Raw genomic sequence first — 21,292 nt, 5'->3', positions numbered from 1 at the left:
GTGACACAGACTGAAGCTCTGGTTTATTTCCACTCTATGTTGACTCAAGTATACGCATCATTTACTTAGATTAACCGAGGGCTGCAACACTTATTTTTATTATCAGTTAATCTGTAGAATTTTTCAGTTCCCAAAGCCCAAGTTGACATCTTAAAATAGCTTGTTTTGTCTGATCAACAATCCGAAACACCAAACATATGCAGTGTACAATGATAAAGTGACAACAATCAACAAATTATATCGAAGAAGCTCAAATCAGAGAGTGACAGACATTTTGGGAAATGCAGTACTCAGTTATTACCACACCTGTGCTCATACGCTGAATATGAAACTACTATCAGGGGACGGTTGGCTTTGCTTAGCATTAAAACTCGAAAGCTCACTAATACAAATGTTAAATCCTGTTAGTTTATCTGTTCAAAAACCAAAGTGTAAAAACGATAAGTTGTAGGTTTGACTATTTCTTGGTTTGGCACAGGGACTTCCTGAAGTCTCCACTAGTTGCCTGTCACTATAATACCACAACCTGTTATTTTTTACACCTTCTTTTTCTAAGGATTAAACAAACAAGATATAAAATGCCAATTAGTAAGCTTTAGAGGTGCAGGTAGACAGATTTTTTTCCTTACCTAGAGCCAGACTGACCGTTTCTTCCAGTGTGTATGTAAGGTAAGCTAACCACCTCTTGGCTGTAGCTTCAAACTCTTGGCAAGAAAGCTAATGTTTTTACTGAATGAATTATATGAGTTGTCACTTGTTAAATTCATTGTAATATTCTGTTGATTGACTGATCAATGAATTGACAAATTACCGTAATTTCCGGACCATTGAGCGCGCCTGAATATAAGAATTAAACTTAAAAAGAAAGTAGAAAGAAAAAAAAGTACATATACAGGCTGCACTTGTCTATAAGCCGCAGGTGTCTAAATGTTTTTGCGGCATGAAGCTCGTTAGCCCGTAAAAATCTATAAATTAGCCGCATCATTGTTTAAGCCGCAAGTTTCAAAGCGTGTGAAAAAAGTAGCGGCTTATAGTCCGGAAATTACGGTATACAAGTAATACACAGGATTTTACAAAGAAAACATGAATCTCAGTGTTCTGAGAGGAGATAGAATACATTCTCATGTATGCACAGCTTGCACGCTATGGTATTTAGAGATTGAAACTTTTTAATTCTCTCCTATTTGTCATGTGAGATAAAATAATGAATATAAATCCATGGCAATATGCGGACAGCAGATCAGACTTACACATGAATAATCCCTTCATTGTTTTTTTATAGAGATTCATTACTCTGGAGAGGGGCCCGCCACTGCAGCCATTCTTGGATGGTCTATTAGGGTTGTGAGTAATTATTGCTTTGGTGGCTCTGTCTTCACAGAGAGAGAGAGAACACCCAGGATCCACGGTGACGCAAATCAGACCCCAGCAGAGTAATGGCCAGTGAGCTATACCTGAAACATAACCACTCACAAGCATAAGGGAGCACTTTAGGAGCGAATATTAGCTTAGTCACACAATAATATTACTGGGATCATTACCCACTCCTATCCAAGGGATGTGTGGTATGTATTTCCTATTAATCATTTCAAAAGTAATATCTGTTGACTTTTATTTTCTGTGAACATGGGTTTCTTACATTACTCATTATTACAGTGTGTCACTCCCCAAATAAAGGTAATTGCCTCTCCTCTGCTCCCAAAAAGTAGTGGCTCTACTGAGACAGTTCTCATTTATAAACGTAATGCAACAATGATCAGCTGCTGGCAGATGCTGTTCTGTTGAGTGCAGCTTGCGTAGTGTGTGTGTGTACCTGAGCGACTGGAGTGGAGAGGGCCAATTTTATGAAATGGCAAATATACAGCATCTTAGAGACAAAGGCACAGAGATGATGTCAAGAATATAACTGAATACATCAATGAAGAATTTACTTAAATAATACAAATGGAAGAATATATATATAAAGTTTTATATCTTTGACTTTTCATTCAGTATATTGAATAAATAAAAACATGAGATATTTATGCTTCTATTTATCTATTTGTCTTTGAATTGCTCACTCAGTGTTTCAGCTCATTGGTTTTTGTCCTTGAACACACTGAGCTTGAGCCTGTTTAGCTAGTTATGTACACTTACCTTTTTTATAAAACTATATCAGCCAGTGCATTTAATGTTAATCATCCTCTTCAGTCAGCATCTTTCAAATAAATAAATGTGAATGTAAATCTCATGTTATGATCTGCTGTGCTCCTGCAAGGACACTATGCAAACTCTTGTAACACTCATGTTAGCTGAAGCATTTTAGCTGGCAGCCTGATGCTAATATAGTTAGCACTATCCACAGACCCCAGTGTCTGCAGCTCTAATTGGAACTACTCTGAAACTGTGTCTATGAAAACAGCATGTTACAGCAAGTGAGAAAATATTTATTTGGAGTTTGTCAATTCAAACAGTCAGGAAATACTGACATTGTTTAGCTCCAGTCACCACATCTTGTTAAGTCATTTATGTATTTGGGTCTGAATTTGCCCTGATTGCAAATAGCAGCTTGTCAACCAGCAATGTGTATTGATTCATCATTTCATTTAAACCTCTCACCTTTTCTATATTGGTTGTTTTTCCACTGGTAAAGACGTTTAGATGTGAGAGGGCTCATTGAAAGCAATCCTGTCTAAGTGGTGATGGATTTAATGTAAACCCCTTTTCCTTCCGGAGTGGATTTTTTTTTTTTTTTCCCCTTATTTCTTGTCATCGATATGTATTGATTCTGAAAATACACTGAGATCTGTGACAGCTCATTTCACTTGAGAAAGTGTTTTGTCTTCACTGGTGATGATTGGTGGCCATTCAGCTGCTCCCTCTGCTCCTGATTGGCTGTAATTATCTATTTCTATTGATTCTGACGTCACATTGACATGAATGATGCCTTATTGGACAAAGAACAGAAAGTGCTATTGATTAGTCGTGTAATTGAAGCCTTTCCCCTTTCATCACTGCCTGTTTTTCATTTCCTACAAATACTGATCCCACAGTTGAATGATGAATATAAATAACTCCTCTCTTCATTCATGTATCCTCACATTGTAATTGAAACGGTTTTAAAGCTAAGAACATTGATGGAGGCAGGATATGTTGTTTCGTGTAGTAAAAGCTGCAACAGTTCGACTTGTCACTTCATATTAAAAAGAATAAAAAAACATCTCCCTTAACACCGGTGCTGAACAAAAAACAAGTGTCACTGCAGCTGGAAAAGTAGCTGAAAGATGCAGTAGGAATACTAATAACACACTATAATGCATAATAAACCAAATTAAGTCATTGTTAAAGCAAATAGCATTATTTATTGGACCATGAAATGCATGAAATGATGAAAGAAGAAAAAATAGCCCTCATTGAATTAATAATTGCATCGCTTTTTACTTTAAAACATAACAACCTATTACTTTAACTAATTGCTTTAACACATCACTGAGTACTACATTACCAACAGCAGCCAAACTCTATTCAGAGTGTCAGAAAGTGGCTGCTCTCAGAATTGTTGCAGGTCAAATAAAAACACAGTTTTGGCCGCAGATGTCACAGTGAGAGTGGACTGTAGATGTACAGAGGGGGCACGGCAGAGATGATAAAAGGGGGCTGTTGGCTGAGCAGATATTAGACGATCAGACAGTTGAATTGCTCTGGATGACTCCAGAGGCCCCTCGCAAGCAAAATCACCCACTCAAGCCTCCTCAGCCCTCCCAACCCCCCGACGAGCTCAGGATGTACTTCACACATCGATTAAGCTCAAAAACAAGGTGGCAACCAAGCATGCAACCTGTCAGTTTTGCCCTCTCACTCATCCTGAGCTGGCTGAGAATGACAGCGTAGTTGTTTTTTTGTTTTTGTTTTTTATAGAAATTTTTATGATTTGATTCATTTTTAGAGAATAACTGATGCTTTCTACAACGGCATGTGTTGTTTACATTTTTCATATTTCCATACTGAGGGAGGATGAGACTTCTGCCTACTTTTTATGTCATAAATACAACTTGTGTGTGTTTTTCCTTTGGCCAGTTTTCGGGGATGGTAGTGCAGTGGGTGGGTGGGGAGGGGGATGAGATCTTTGAAGTCCTGTTAATGTGCTGTAATGAGCCAGAGATGAGGGGGTGGGTAATTACACGTAGACCCCTGCAGTGCTCAATGTGAGCTCAAAAAGCCTGACCCCCCTGCCCCTATATATACACACACTAACACACACATAGAGAATGAAAAGAGAAAAGAGAAGGGAGAACATTCGGCTTCCACCATAACACTCTTGCATATATATGGTTCCATTTCTGTCTGCTACATAGATAATATAGAGATGTATCAGACCTCAGTAATAAAGCTGACTCCGCTCACCTCTCAACCATCTAACCTCTACCCTCCTTCTCCCTTCCCACCATTAGAGAAATTCCTGGGTCACCAAGCCTACAGCTACAGCCAGATCCTCTCCATCACCTTCACCTCTGAGACCTCCGAGCTGCTCCCCGACCACGTCACCTTGTTCCTCCATGGCTCTGGAATCACCCTGTCTGCTGACCTTTCGCCACAATCAGTGCATGACCATAACCCTGGCCTCACACCGCGGCACTCCTTCGTTGTCAGGTACAGGGATGTAGGCACAGGGCTGTCAGTTTGTGAGTCTGTGCACATGTGTTGTTGTTTTTTTGTTTTTTTTTTGTTTTTTTTTTCCAACATTGAACTTGAGTCCCTCTGGAAAACACCAAAGCGTTTGCCTGAATGTGTGCATAAGAATGGATGACGGGATGTTTGTTTTTCCGTGCGTCTATGAATCTCCCTGTTGGCTGACTTGTTCCTTGTTACAATATTTATAGAGTCCGCAGGGTACAGACTATCCAGGACACCCATGTACTGATTACAGCTCACCCACATTGACTGTGCTGTCATGGTCCCAGCTGAGTGTCGGGATATGAATGTAGTGATGAGCCAGTTCCCCCCTATGCACTGGCTGTCATGTAGATCTGGCAGGTACAGAGCAGCAGCATTACATTTCCATTTTTACATTTTACACATTTAGCAGATGGTCTCACCCACAGTGACATGAAATGTGTGCAGTAGTGGAAAGTCACCAAGAGTGCAAGAAAGTGATACTAAAGGGTAGCAAGAGTCAAATTTACACTAAACTGAAAAAACTCCATGTGACCTTAAAGTGATCATGGAATAGACGCAAAAAAGGACAACAGATTAAATACATATAAATTAGGACATATTCTCATGTGAAAGATCACATTGGTACATAAATACAGGGAAGTCTCTAGAATATACTGAGAGGAGAGAGGGGGATATGAGGTCATTCTTCAAAAGCTGAAGATCGTAAAAGTCTGCTGCTCTGACTGAAGTGGGGAGGTCACTCCACTATTAGTCTCCAGGAGGCAGAGGAGGGGGGTCCGGCTGGAAAGATGACCATGTTGTAGCGAGGAAAAGGAGAGCTAAGTGGATTATACCGACAGCATGCAGAGCACTAGATGGAGTGTGGGGTGGGTCCGTGGCCTGGAGGTACAGTAGGTGGGTAGTGGTCCCCTTGCAGCCTAATATGCCAGCACCAGGGCTTCATATTGGAGGCAAGCAGCTGCAGACAGCCAGCAGACAAAATGAAACATTATTGATTTTGATGAGAAAACTGGGCTGTTCAGGAGGCAAAGAAAAAGTCAAACATAAATAATGTTATACTAAAAGATATTCATATAAACATTTGGGATATAAACAAATATGAATGCACTCTTTTGAGTGTGAATTGGTAATGATATCTGAACAGATACAAACCGCATCCAAAATTTAATAACATGAGAATCATAAAATAATTTCACCATATTTGGTATGCAGATAGCTTGACTGGTTTGATATCGAAGCCTGCTGCCTCTGTGACTTGACAGACAGAAAACTGATAATATATAGCCTTTGCAATCACCAGATCTCAACCCACCTGCACACCTATGGGAGATTTTGGACTGACGTGTTAGACAACACTCTCCACCACCGTCATCGAAACACCAAATGAGGGACTGTATTTTGGATTCTATTTCAGTTCCAGAGACTTGTAGAATCAGCGCCCAGTGACTTCTAGTGACCCAATACCTTACTAAGACACTTTGTGTCATAAAACAATCTTCAACAATGTCTGGTGAGCTACCTGAGGAAATCAGGTCAGTAGAATCAGTGACTTTTAAATCACTTTTAAAAAAGTAGTATTACTATTAGTATTATCATTATAGGCGCAGCCCTTTCTAGTTGTCATAAAATATAGATTAGCTTTAGCTTTAGCTTTGCATCACATCCATACTACACGCACTGTATGAGGACAAAAATTGTTAAGGAGAAACTAAATGAGTGAATCTAGGAAGTTTTCATGTATATGTGCAGGATATGTCTAAATGATAATACTGCAGTTCATATTAAAAAGCTCAACAAACTGTAGAAGCAGTAAAGCCAAGTATAACTCTAGATGATGCAACATGAAACTGAATGTCCACATGTATGTAGAGAAGTGTGAAATCACAGTTCAGTCCTCATAATTAGAAGATTAGAAGTTATTTGAGACTTGTAGCATGCAGCGTGTGTGTGCATGTGCATGTGTGTGTGTGCTATTCAGGTTGTACAGAGCTCTGCAGAAATGTACCCTGCATGCATATGCCATGGGTAGCTGCAGCCCACATGCCAGGATTTGGCACTGTGATTTTCTAATTTAATGGCGAAGTTAAGTTTGAATTAAATATTTTGTTTTTTTCTATGACTCTCTGAGTTCAAACATCTTTGACCTTGTGCAGCACTTTGCTGTTAATAGCTGCAGTTTTAAATGTCTGAGTAGTTTTTACCTCACTCAGGTATAATGCACAGTGTAGCCTCCCACTCCTACATGTGGTGTAACAGCACGATTGTTCTGATTATAAACAGACCACATTCATACACCACCAGTGTTATATGTACAGAAAAACATACAGATTAATATAAACTCAGAGGGATTTCATATGAATGCATATTTTGGATTTTTTCACCAGTACCTTGTGATGAGGCCCAAGAAATCTTGATATTACTTAGACTTTAGATGTAGGTGTACTTTTATTATTATTCAAGGACAATGGCTCTGTATGCCGCAGCAATCAGAGGCTGGATATTGTGATAAACATAGCGGCAATCAAAATCAAGCTGCGACACAGTTCCTGTCGCACAGAGCTGATGTTGTTTACATTACTCGTGGCTGGCAGTCTGCTGTTTTTGTTTTCTTGGTTTCTACGGTTAGATTATATTAAGTTGTGCATGTGTCAGCTGTAATAGTTTGTTTGTGTTGTAGACAGTTGATTAGCATCTTTATTTGGAAACTGAGACGAAAGCGCTGATTGAGTAGTGTTGTGGCAACCTGCATTTTGTTTAAACTACGTCATGTCCCTGAGTTTATATGTCTATTTTTCTATTGTCTATTTGTCGATCCTCTCTTTTTTAGCCATGGTTGTAGTATAGTAACACAAGGAGTGAATTTCATACAATCATACAACCTCCTATTACTTTGGCTTAACTTTAAAATACATTTTTTTCAGATAACAAGGATCTTGCCTTCATTACTTCTACTGGAATCAGGTTAAGAGGGGTTTCTTCATGGCCTGTATGGACAGGAGGAACAAATACAGAGACCAATAACTAATTTAATACACATATGGGTATGTTTTTATTCTATTAAGGCAGACTTGGAAAAACTGTGAATGTATCCTGAGCTGTTGTGTCAAGCTCAGAGACACAATCAGCCCTTTCCTTCAGGTTGTCCTGAGTCTGCCTCACCAGCATACCAAAAAGCCAGACTGTGCTACAACATGTAGTTCCCTCCAAAGGGCACAGCCTACTCTGACCCCTTATGATCATTTTCTGTTCTTAGGCCAGTCCGGTTTGTTGTCGATATCGACCCTCAGCCATTTGTAGGATTTTGCCACCACCACTCTCTCTGCTGGAAATCCTCCACCAGCCCTTTCATCTCGCATTTAGACTTCCAGTGGTTCTCCTTGCACCACTTTGCTCTCTACCAAGACTCCCACAGGCATTTTTTCCTGTCTTGCCCTTCATGGTTAAGTGGTCAGTCTGGAGGCGGGGGTGAGTGGAGAGGCTGAAGAGGTGAACCCTGGGTATGACAGTCTGCGGGGAAGTGGTAGTGTTATCAGTCATATTGTTGTGGAGAGATCTCATTAGGCCCGTCAACCTGGGGGAGTGGGTGCAGTTGGCCTGGCCTCCACGTTAAAAAACAGGCTTAAGTCATTCATTCTATTTTTTTTCTCTTTCCCCACTTGGCCTTGCGTCTCGTAGCCAATAATCCTTCTCATCCCACTCAGCACCTCCTTCATACTGTTTTGTTGCAATTTGTCTTCAATCCTGCCCCTGTGTTTCTATATTTAATTCTCCTTTTCAGCACCCGCAGACCAACTTAACTTCCTCCCTGTAGCCAGCCCTGGAGGCCCCCTTCTTCCCTAAGAAGGGATTTAATTTTCTTTGTTTTCCAGGGTTTGTTTGAAGTGAATCAAAGAAAACAGCAAACTGTTCAAATGCAATTTAGGGGTCCACATGGAAAATGACATGTTATGCAGCTGGGAAGCCCTGCATTGTCCTCTCTGTGTGCCCCACTGAGTATGTTCCAGTCCATTAGCTCAAAACAGTCCTGTAAAGCCTTCCACATACTTCTGGGATCACACTCTTGCAGTTTGATAATAATGGGCGGCATTCGATAATAGCGCTGTTGGCTGCTGCTGAAAGGTAAATTTTGGGGAAGTTGAAGAAAAGGTAGGTTGCAGCATTGTGATTAAGTTGTAGTTTGCTAGGAGGGCAGCAGCACTAATACTGATGGGAGATGATTAAAGAATGAGGAAAGACCTGGCCAGAATTCTCATTGAGGAAAGGTCTGACTTGATGGATGTTGTACCTGCAGCATCGGGTCGTGATTGCAGTGAAGGCTTCGCGCAGCAGTTGGTTGTCTAGAATCATACTGCGATTGTTGGCAGTTTGGGCAGGAGTCAATATACTTTTGCTGTTGTCTGTGGTGGTGCAAAACAGAATTTGACAAAGGACAGGTCAGTTTTGTTGAAATTGTTTTTTTTTTTCTTGTGGTGGGTAAAAGCAGAGATTTCCACTTCCAACTGCAGCATCAGGTGAGGGGAAAGTGAGGCAGGGTGTGTTACTGGCAGGGCAATGGTAGTCACAATATAAACAAACAATATATCACTGAGACTCTGTTCATTAAGCTGATATGTTACATATTTATGAAGGTGTTTGCTGCATCTGAAGTCTCTGTATCCTTTTCAGTTTATTTTTTGTTAACATTTCTCCAATAGGAAAGACCAACAGGAATGGCCTAATGCAGTAGTTATTGCTTTAATTTAGGTTTTAGAGAAGGTTAGATACTGTTTCTTCATGAGCAACAGCGAACAAAGTTTTGTCATCATGCTGAGGTTGCTAGGTTTGGTGTCATTGGGCCTGTATTTAGAGACCAATCCAAAACCTGTGCTCGCTGATGGTAACTGGCAACCTTTGCTGCACAGAAGTACAGGGCAAATGATAACAGCACTGTCAAGCTTTATTTGTAAGTGGAAAGCTGTTATTTGGAAGTTGCCCAGCTACCCATACTGCGCTGACAATGATGGTGCGAAAGGTTCTCAAAAAGTGGCAGGAAAATGCTGTTTAAAAGACACTCTCTGCCTGAGCCATGAGTATCCCACAACACATTATGCGATTTGAGCAATCAGGCGATCCACTTTAACTCAGTCAGGAAATCTCAAACATCCGCATCTTATTAACCAAGTATTTCCATCTGGGTAGTCATCAGTTACTAATATGGCTTGAACTGTACCCAGGAGAAAGCTACTGCAGGTTAAAAAAATAATTGAAACCAAGCTCTTCCTCCACTGTTTTGCTCTTGCAAGCATCTTGGATTGTTGTTCTTTATGTAAATATGTTCACCATTAACCCAGTACATTGCTTAATAGTTATTAATCATGTGTTAAAGTTAAACATCACAATCCATACTGATCATAAAACATGTCACAGTTTTATGCTTGCATTGACACTTTGTTGTCGACTTGAAGCCGCCTTCACTGATGATAAATTCTCTTGGATACACTGTCCTGGTTCCTGTGAATCAGCCTCCAAGTTGAGCCTGGTTTTTGAGTCCAGAGGAGGACACCTTGCTCCATCAGAGGATCCAGGCCCTGAACTGGGACAGAAACTGGGGCACAGCTTGTGTTTTCTGTCCCTTCTAATACTTCCATGGCTCGCTCTGGTGTCTTCGTTCCAGTAATGAGTTTCCCCTTAGCAGCAAGAGCCCAGGCTGAAGGTGCTCTGTGGTTCCCTCACTGAAATGTGCTGCAGCTTGAGGGGACAGAAACTGTCATTAAGTGTTCCTCCCTGGAGAAGTTCTCCACAGATCTCATTACACTTCTCAGGTACATGCACAGATGCACCTCAGTACATGCTCTATGTCATTCCCTCATACTCCTTTTGTCTCTTGACATACACACATAAACGCACATACACACACATGCATGAATGCAGACATGGCAAGAATTTTTGCAAGTTTGAGCACACACACACAAACATGTGGCTGTCTGCGTAATTTGCAACAGTCAGGTGTATTAAAAATGTTTTAAAAAGGGGATAAATGTTTCATTAAGGCATTTGAAAGCCTAAATACACACACCATATCTGTCTTGACTGGCAGCATCTGCATTCATAGCTTTTAAATATGGTAACCTGTTAAGTGACTGTGTGTCCCCACCTGGCGCAAAGATCATTTCAAAATCAGATGAAGAAGAAATATATGATAGAGCTGGTATGCAAGCAGAGGGAATTGATGAGAGGAGAAGGTGAATGGCTTATATAAGGTAGCATCGACTCTGTGATGTTCCCTCTGTTCGCTCTCTGTTCCCTTGAAACCAGTAGGCGGGGAGGTTTTATTGCCTTGCTTGTAGCTGTATGTGTACGCCTGCAGCACGGAAGCATAATATTTATGCCACAAGGCACCCCTCAAATGCTCAGCCACTTTTTACAATTGACTGATAAACGTTCTACATACAGTGATTCACTGGTGATCAGCTGTTCAGCATTTTAGGGGCCAAAAGAAGTGTTTCAGGAAACCGCTCATATGAATTCCTTTAGAAGAAACAAGCCAATTTGCAGCAGTCAACAGAGCACTAGTATTAGTGAGGGCATGTGGTCCATCTGGCACTGAGCTCATTTCTGTCATGTTTTGAAAATTCACTGATTTTGATCATAGATCAGGGCCAACTAAATATATTGAACAGAAAACAGACTTTGCTGCCAAAATGGAAAAATAACATTTTCTGTAGGTGACTGAGCAAAGCAAGGAAAAACATGGAATTACTACGTGCTTGGGTAAACCTATGATTTATTTATTATATAGTAACCCTCACAGTCCCAGGACAAAAGCTCCATCCTCATGCTGCTTGCATTTACAATGCCCTTTTCAGGATAACCAGTGCTGTTGAAGAAATATTGAATGTAAAAGATTTATGGATTATATACTGTATATTTAGGTTTTAGACTTTTTCATATTAAAAAATTGTGAGAAAACTCAACAAATTATTCAGATCTAACCATTTCACTAATCTTTCTGACTTCATAACTGACTTTTGACTTGAACTGCCGTAACATCAGGAAGGGTGACAACCACACATGATAGCTAATTTAGCTCAGAAAGAGTATTTTTTAACTTTACAATCACCTACATGTTCACTTATCCTCCCAGTGCCTTATCATTTCTTTGTTTCTTTTTCTTCGTCCCTCACACGCTGTTTATGTCTTGCTCTCTTGCTCACCTTGTATCTTTATCTCTGTTCTCTCTCTAAGGATACTTGTATGTGTGTGTGTACGTGTGCATGTGTGTGTGTGTGTGTCCAGTATTCTTTTGGGTTTTTCTCTCCTGATGATCTCCACTCATCCTCTGCGGAACAGGCTTAATTACAGTGTGGCTCTCTGCGCTCTGCTTGGTGCTGATTAAAAGGGACATTGACGCTCCATAGGGAAAGCATGACTGGGAGTTTGTTCACTTTCATGCACACTCTGCTTATCGCTGTCTGACCAGCTCCATTACCATGGCTTTGAGGCCCAGTTTGTAATTGCCTCTCTTTATTACTGTGCCTACATGTCAGGCCAGGGAACAAGGACCCGCCGCATCAATGGAGAGTCTGTGCGGCAAGCCAGGAACACACACACACAGACATACGTGCACAGTGTAAATGTGAATGTAAAACAGAGGCCATGCACAAAATAAAGCATTCTAAAAATGAGTCAGTGTCATGCTGAGAACAATTGACCTAATAAAATAGAGGCCATTGAACACTCACACAAGAAAGGCCTGACTAAGGCTGATATGGTCAACAAAATAAAGGTTTTACACTATTCTTTTAAGGTCCTTGCCTCTAATTACAAGGTTCATATATTGTAATTGGATAACACTTTCAAAAAAAAGTGTCTTATGAATGTGGTTTCTAAGTTGTAACTGTGCAAGGAGAAAAGTCAAATGTTCATCTTCTGAGGACCTTGCATGTCTGTACAAACTTTGATGGCAATTTATCCCGTAGTAGCAGTTTGGATTAAAATGGTGGACCAAAATTCTTTTGTCCATGGAGCCACACAAGTGGTGTGGCTAAAAGTGATACATGGATGTCTTATAGATAGGTTACTGTGGACTTAAAAAGTTAAGAGGACCTGCCACAGTCTTTTAATTATTAGAAAGTGTTACCTGTAATTGTGTTTCCCACACCTGTACATGAAGGTTATATGAATATAATCCTTCATGCTGCTGCTCCTCATCCCTGGGACCTTGGGAAATTTTGTAACACAACATCACCTGTGTGGAGCTGACACAGCACCTGTCATCAAGATGGAAAGAAGAGCATGATACCTGGAGTAAAACAGGCAGATGTCGGCTGTACAGCCTGGCTTTGCAGAACATCCTTCACCAGATGGCAGAGCTCAGTGATCAAGACCCTGAATATGTGTTTAAGTCAGCACATTTTTTTTTTTTTTTCTTTGGACTGTATGTGTCTGCTGGTAGTGCTCTGGATAGCCTATCCTAAACAAAATCAAGCATGTGTGGCAGTGCATTTCGTAGCTGATTGTGGGGCATAATTAAATTGCTTTAAAAACCACCACCATTGTTCATAATGTTTAATTATAGTTTATTTGCATTTGAATGCGCTGCACAAACATACTGTAAATGATCTGTTTCTCTCTTCTCACTTCACAGGCTCCATGAAAATGAGATGAAATTCAAACCTTCATTGTCTGCCTTTGAGTTCCAGCATCTCCTTTACAACCTGACTGCTATCAGGATCAGCAACGCTGGAGGACACAACTGTGAGTGTGACTCTTTATTGCTATTAATGTATGTAACACAATTAGTTTGGGCTCTATTCTATTTGTTGTTATGAAGATGTTTGTCATTTAACCTGACTACCACATAATTTACTCCACTGACTGAGTTTACAGAAGTAACCAATACATTATTGTTGACTTTTTTATGCATTGTTACATTTTAGGACCATGATTCTGTGTACATGTATATCTGTGGGTGCATTTGGTAAAAAAAAAAAAAAAAAAAAATGTAATATTATTGCTGAATGCATGGCCATTTACCCATAATACCAGTAAAATTGCCACAGAAAAAATCCAAGACCTTCACATTTCTATCAATAAAAAATCTATTCACATCACACAGCAGCACAAATTGTTAAAGTTGCACTAAGCACACTTGCTAAAACAATGTCAGTGTTTGTATTCAGGGAATAGTTCAACTGTTCCAAATCTAGTTCAGCAGAAAACAGGACATTTATTCCCAGATGTTAGTAACTACTTCTTGAAATCCTTTTCTTATTTTTATCATGTTCCTCCTCCCTTTCTGTCTGATAGTCTGCATTGTAAAGTACAGGCTGGATCTGGAAGGCATTACTGCGGATTAGAGCGCCAAGTAGACAGAACAGCTGGCCAAAATCGCCAGCTCTCTCACACTTACTTACACCATTTTAATTAGTTGCAGGCAGTGCAGGCAATGTGACACACACTGTTGTGTAATTCCATGTGCATTTGCGCATGCAGCAAGGACTGGCACACAAGTTTGCCCAAGCACAGTCATGCATATTCCATCAAACTGTTTCCTGTAACCACCCACCCACATGAACGTGCAAACAAAGTCAAGCACACAGTTTACGCTGCATCTGTTGCACATCGTGGGGGAGAAACTCTTAGTGATTTGTGTAAGGTCTCAAACTCATTCTCAAACAGTGTTAGAAGTGCCTTATCGCTGCAGGCTGTGTGGCAAACTTTAATATCAGAATCCCATAAAGCTGTCCTCTCATCTTTCTCCTCTCTCCCTCTCACATTCTCCTCTACTCCTCAAATTTCTCTCTGCACCACAGAGAGTCTCTTATAACAGAAGTGTATTATTTTAATGACAGTATTGTCTTTAAAGGCAGGCTTTTGCAGAAGTCACAGTAAAAGCCTTTCATTTTCCCTGCTACAAAAATGGGGTTTTGAACAGAGACCGCAGCCGTATTGGAAACTGAAGAGAAATCGGTGGCTTAATGACTTAATGTGCAGGTACCTAAAGAGACTTAAATTGTCATAGTTGGCGGGACTGTGGCGAGCCATTCAAGGGAAATAAAATTTCAACTGGTCTGACAAGGTTTCTTGGAACAAGGATTGATGGAGAGAACTTGCACAGCATGACTTAAAATGAAATGTTTTTAATTAACCGAAATATGGGTTCAGTGTCTGAAAACTGTCTTAATTGCACATTTTCCCCCGTTGAATGGCCTAATAGAATTCAGGAGGTAGAGGAGAGTAAAGGGTAGAGGCTAAGGCGAGTCATGAAGAGGGAAGCGGACAGGCCTGCCTACTGATTATCCCTCAGAGGTGCAAATGAACTGGGTTTCATCACTGCTGAAGGAATGGCTGGATCAGGACTTGTTACAAGTCAAGGTCCATCCTCTCCTCTGGTTCTTCCACTTTCTCACCCCTTTTTCCTCATTATGCAGCCACTCATTCACACTTGGTTTATTTCTTATCCAACAAAGCTACATAGTCATACGTGCACAGTATATTTATCTATCTATCTATCTGTTTGTCTGTCTAACTGTCTGTCTATCTGTCAGTCTGTCCATCTTGCATGCTTTCAAGGACCGGGTAATTTTGTGTTCTGCAGCTGTGGTTTAGAGAGTAAAGGGTGAGAGGGATTCAGTTCAGGATGGCCTGCCCCTATCACTATTCATGAGAGAAGAGAGGGATCTTGAAACCCCACAGGAACTGCACGTCTGACATACCTCCACCTAGTCTCCTGTCTCCTTTTCTTCTTGTCTTGCTCTGCTGCAGTGATTTATTCATTTGCTATATCAAAGATTCCCTGGGTGACGAGTGTATGTGTGTGGGCGCATGTGTGCGCACGTGTGTGTGCAAGTGAGCATTAAGTGTGGCATTTACAGGCATGTGGGTGGATGAATTTGTTATTGTAGTGTGTGTGTGTGTGTGTGTGTGTGTGTGTGTGTGTGTGTGTGTGTGTGTGTGTGGTGTGTGCGTGTGCGTGTCAGACTGTAAACTGTAAACACAGGCCAGAACCTGTAATGAGACAGGGAAGGAGGGACGGCACTGCAACAAATGCTAATAACATACTGCTTAATGAGATACGGAGACCCACAAACAAGCACACAAACTTACACCTACACACACACCTACACGTACCCCTCATTTCAGAGAAAAGCATGTGCCCCAAACACTTCAACAGGCCACTGAGGCAACAATTATCTGTTTACTACTGACCTCTGTGAGTGTCAGTTTTATGACAAAGCACTCTTCCCTTCCTTCCTCTCCAGACACATCGCAGCTTGCGGGTGTAAGCCTGACCTCAGCTTTAATCTCCTCTGGTCCAGCCAGCCCTCCCTGCTCCATGGGTGGAATCTTGTTCCTGTCCCCAGGGTTTTGCAGGCCAGTTTTGTGAGCAGTGCGCCCCAGGGTTCACCCGGGAAGTCCCTGGCGGAGGGCCTCTCTCAACATGTGTGCCATGCAGCTGCCACCAACACGGAACCTGCCATCCAGAGACAGGTAATAAGTGAGACATTTACTGTATATTTGGCTTGTACACAACTGTATTCAAATAATAAATCTGCAAAATGTCAGGAAGGCATGATGACTTTGGTGCCACTTCACTGACAGCCAATCAGCAATGTTTCTGTTTCAGTGACTCCTGCTGAAGTGAACAGCCTGAGAAAGGCTGAAAAAGTAAATTCATAAATCAATTGCAATTGCAGAACATTTTATATTTAAAGGGGAACTTCACCAATTTTATAGTACATGCCAAAGTCAATTTGGCTGTCATGGGGATTGCTTCACAGCCTGTGAAGACAGCCGTATAATGTCTTCTAAGGCTTTGGAGGAGCTTTGTCAAGTTTAACAAAATATCACTGAAGTATCTCAGCTGAAACTTCAGAGTCCAAATACTTATATAAAGTTAAGTTTGAAAGATATTTCCCAATCAGGGAGGGTCTAATGCTGCATTCATGTCACAAACATTAGTGCAATTACCCGTTGTCAGCTTGTAAATAGCATTCATGTCAACATCCAAGTTGTAATTACAACTGACAGTTTATTAGCAGAAAGATTTTTCTGCTAACAATATGGTAGTGGCTGAAATCCAAACAAGTATGGATGTCTCACATCAGCCAAAGTCCACTGCTCAAGGTATTAAACCTCAGAATTAGTGGATTAATGGTCAGTGCACAACACTGCCAACTCTGTTGTTGAGCTCTCTAGTTAATGCTTGCAAGTCCAAACCACTGAAAATTTGCTCATCTCCACCCTTGATCTTCTATGACTTGAAAGCAGCATTATGGCTACTGATGACTATCAAGATGGTGTTATTTGGAAGTGTAGGATCCAGCATTTTTGGCGTTTGACGCATACTAGAAACTAAAAGTCAGGATACCACATTCACTGCTACATCAACTCCAACCATTGTTTTTGTAATTGATCCCTTGCATGTTCCCGGTTTTGTGGAGGTACAACACTAAAGCGCTTGAGTAATCTTTTAAAGGTTTTTGCTATCACTACATTAACCAACATTAGTACTGACAGCTGTTTACTTACCAAAAGCTTCAGCCATTGTTGTATTTACAAGACAAGAGATTAGAGAATGCCCCCTGGGCAACACTACATCTTCATCCTCTCATATTACTTCTCTTGGTACTAGCTGTGGCAACATGCTTTGCTTATTGTTAACAGAACAATTTAGAATAGCTTTTAGAATAGCACTACAGTATTGCAGAATATAAAACCGATCCAAGTCACTAGTTACGACAATGAAACCATTCATCTAAAGCATTCATCCAGTGTAACATGAGATGAGGGATCATCAGAAGTTGTTTAGACAATATTTTCTGTCACTGTGCCTCAGAGAGAGCAGAGGGAACAGAAAGAGATGCAGGCTGTTCGACTGAAGCATTTTTCTGTCTTTCCAGAACTGACATTCAGTCATCATCGCTTCAAGGGAACATAACTCAGTCATCCCTCAGGGGCATTGGCAAGCCATCACTCAAACTGAGAACTGGATGGCTGTACTAATACAGCAATATCCTCATCTCACACTGCTAATCTTTATAATAACAGCAAAACAAGAAGTGTGTATTTAATGCACCTGATGTATTTTATGGGAGATAATAACAGCAGCTGCCATACTCTTTCAGCATCCTATCCTAAACACAACATTCCATAAATGTCAGAAGTAAAACAGCAGCTGTTGGGTGTGTAAACAAGTCAACCTCTATGTGGATATTTATACGTGTGTCTGTGAGTGTGTTCTATACTATACTACTGTGTCTTTTCTCCTGAGTCTTTTTCCACATTATCTCCCTCTCGCAGCTTTAAACAAGTCTCTCCATCTCACCAAGAGCAGACAACTATCCCATCCAAGGCCCCACCCTCCATCTTTTATCTTTCCTCAATCTCTCTCTTCTTCTCTATCTCCCTCTCCTACCCTCCAACTTAAAGTCTCAGAGATCTGACCTAGTTAGGAGATGCCTGAAGCTTTGGCTGAGAGTGTGTGTTATGTTTGTGACTGTGTGTGTGTGGTGTGTGTGTGTGTGTGTGAGTCTGAGGTCCGGAAGCAAGTCTGGTATCACTGCCTGCCTGCCTCCCCCCTAATTAGACTTGTTAACCGCCTCTTGGCTAATGATGTCTAATTTGCTTGCAGATTTCCTGTGTCTCTTATGTCTCTTCTCAATCTGGATGTCTCTCTCTCTCTTGCTCACACACACACTTCTCTCTACCTCCTCTTGTTCACCAGATTCCCTAGTCAGCCTCTTGCTGTCTTCTGCTTCCTTCTTCCTCAGGATTGCACCTGCTCTCCCCAGTCACCTTGACTTTGTTTTTAGCGTCCTTGACTCCCTTCTGTGCAAACTCCTCTCAAGTTTCCATTCCCCAGATTCCTCCTGACTTTCACAGGTGTTTCTGCTTTGTATTAATACGGTATCCAACATCCATACAGTTGGGTCCATGCAATCTCTTCATGTGGTGTGTAATTTTATAAATGCTTTTATGTAGAACAGGATTTAGTGTCAACTGTGAATTCAACTTCTGAACAACAGATGTGAGCAGTGAGAGCTCAGTTTATTGTGTGTGTTCATTACAAAGATTGAAAGTGTCAGAAGATAGGGGAAAGTTTTCTGGGCAGTCTGAACACAAATGTGCTTGTGTTCTGAGCTGTTGGAAGGAAAACTCCATTATTGTTATTAAGTTATTATTGTATTAATGAACCTGTTTAACATCAAAGTAGCTTTGGTTTACACTCAGCAGGTTGAGCGTAGCAGCTTTTAGCATCTTAATAGTGTTTATACCTGACAAGTTCACACAGACTGTGAAGATTCTTTTTCAGTTTATACACACATGCGTGCTTTTCAGGATGTTTCCAAAATATTTATAGTGCCCTGCAAATGATGAATGAGTGTTAAGTATGAAACGCGATGTGTCCTCTGAGTCATGGATCAAAAATCCCTCGTTTACTGTTTCCTTTGGCATGAAGCTCTTGGGTTGAATAGCATTAGCTGACTATCAGGACATGAAGCTAGTTAAAATTAGCCATTATTTTCCAAATGGATGATGGCGTGTCATCTTCTGAAGGCCTTCTGGCTCATCTTTAATAAAAACGGAAGCAGGAAGTGCTCCATAAATCTATAAGTTCAGGTCAAGGGTAACTATCAAAGTAAGTCGATTAGAGACACCCTGTTCATCATTTGTCACCAGGAGGGCGGACCAACCTGCTGTTTCTCCTATCAGAATCTTAATTGCTGTATAATTACCTAACGACTTGTATCATCATGCAGGGTGTGCCCACAGACAGAACTGGGATGGAGTTTATTCACTGGCTGCCGAGGGAAGCTGCAGCCAATGGTGCTTCATAATCATGATTTATTAACACTCCCTGAGTCGTGTCGGTTCTATTTGCTGTAGCGCAACACAACAGATTGGAAATGTTAATATTTGTGGTGGAACGAGCAAATTGCGATTTCTGCCGAGTGCTAGTGCTGCGGGGCTGATGAAGTCAAACATATGTCCTTTAGGTCCAAAAAAATGTGTGTGAAGCACAAGTGTTTCCACAGTTTTCAACATAACTTTCATTTCAGTGTACAAGTGGACTGGATATGCATTCACACAGCAGGTACGCTGTGTTAATTGCATACACACCATCTATAACATTGTCCAGAGGCCATCATTAATAAGGAGAGGGAGGAGAGAGATGATTGTAATGTATAGATAAAATGGAGATACTCAATTTTCTCTGCAGCCCACACTGTAGGGGAGTGCTCATTAATCACCTAAACAAATGAAACACATGATACCCTCGACACTGTACTCTCTGCTAGATATTGAGAATCAGGGTGCTGTATTAAAGCTCCTCTGTTAGCCCTGCTTCCTAATAGACCTGTTAGTCCTCCATCTAGCACCACACTTATACTAACATCCTCAGAGAACAATGCCGTCTGGGGAAGGTTGCCAGTTCCACCTGATAGGGCACTCCTGAAAGTCAAATAGCTAGTCATAGGAAGTACTACTCTATCTGTGTGTGTGGATCTAGAGGGAGCATTCGTAAATCTGAGAAGTGTACTCAAGTGATTGCTGAAGGGGCTGCACATTTTTAACAGAAAGTCTGAAAGTCAGAGTTTCCAACCGGGGGGCATGGAGTTTACCGGGCTGAGACGGGATCTGGTGAAAAGACTTATGTTGTTTCTCTAGGCTAAATGTCAGGATATCTTGCATCTGCATTTGACCACTTTTTTGTAGCCATGCTAGCAGTGTGGCTTTAGGAACTGCAATGTTATTCTTTTGCTTGGTGCACTATAATTCCTTAGGACTTTAGCAATCCCCTTAATTCTCCTTTAGTGCAACGATGAGCTTAACATTTGTGATATTCAGTGAAACATCTATTTGAATCAATCAACTGTTAGATGAACTGCCATTAAATTTATACAGATATTCTTGTTCTCTACAGGAGGAGTTGTTACTACTTTGGTGATCCTTTAACTCTTCATCTAGCACCATCATCAGGTCTTGGCTTAATATGCAGTACTTGCAAAACTCATGACATTCTCATCAGCCTCAGCTGTACTTTGTTTGTAGTGCCAGTTATCAAATTTTAGCACGCTAACACATGAAAGTAAGATGGAAAACATTGCAGACATAACAGCATTTAGCTTGCAGCACTATTGTGCCCGGTTGTCTCATGGAACCGCTAGCATTGCAGTAGACATTTGTTCAGTCGGTCAGTATGTCTCCCAACTTCATGAAGTACTAAATTGCAGTGAACTATATAATACGCTAAGCTTTTTTTAAATCATACATCTCTAACTCCTTTTAACATTTAAGATCACCACATGATACAAAGATAGTACTTACTTTTGTTGTTTTCTAGAGGTTCGCTTTTTTATTGGCTGTTTTTGGGCAGGGAAAACGTCCTCATTTTCATTCATATTGGTGATGCACCAGGTTGGACGTGCTAAATTTTCCTTGTCTAAACTAATTTCATCAGGGGAAAAGTTGAAAGCTTTTCAAATCAGCAATCTCTGACAGTGTCGCTAGACACCAAGACAGGCAGACAGAGTGTGCACATAGTGTGTCTATCTCTCTGTTTATTTTTGTGTAAAATAAATGCGCTGGTTGTGAGGAGATAAGTAAAGCGTACTGAATAGGATCAGCAGAAGAAATTACATGGTAAGAT

At 40.9% G+C, this 21,292-nt stretch overlaps 1 protein-coding gene across 1 annotated transcript in view; it reads left to right on the top strand.

Moving 5' to 3' along the window:
* Positions 1 to 21,292, top strand: part of lamc3 (laminin, gamma 3) — a 97,354-nt gene that overhangs the window by 49,820 nt on the left and 26,242 nt on the right. Inside the window, 4 exon segments of the mRNA XM_018662493.2 lie at positions 4,431 to 4,629; positions 13,283 to 13,392; positions 15,900 to 15,966; positions 15,968 to 16,128. Of these exon segments, the coding sequence (XP_018518009.2) occupies positions 4,431 to 4,629; positions 13,283 to 13,392; positions 15,900 to 15,966; positions 15,968 to 16,128 (537 nt within the window).

The sequence above is a fragment of the Lates calcarifer genome, linkage group LG9 (genome assembly GCF_001640805.2).
Source record: "Lates calcarifer isolate ASB-BC8 linkage group LG9, TLL_Latcal_v3, whole genome shotgun sequence".
NCBI lineage: Eukaryota > Metazoa > Chordata > Actinopteri > Centropomidae > Lates > Lates calcarifer.
This window is presented reverse-complemented; position numbering and strand designations above follow the sequence as displayed.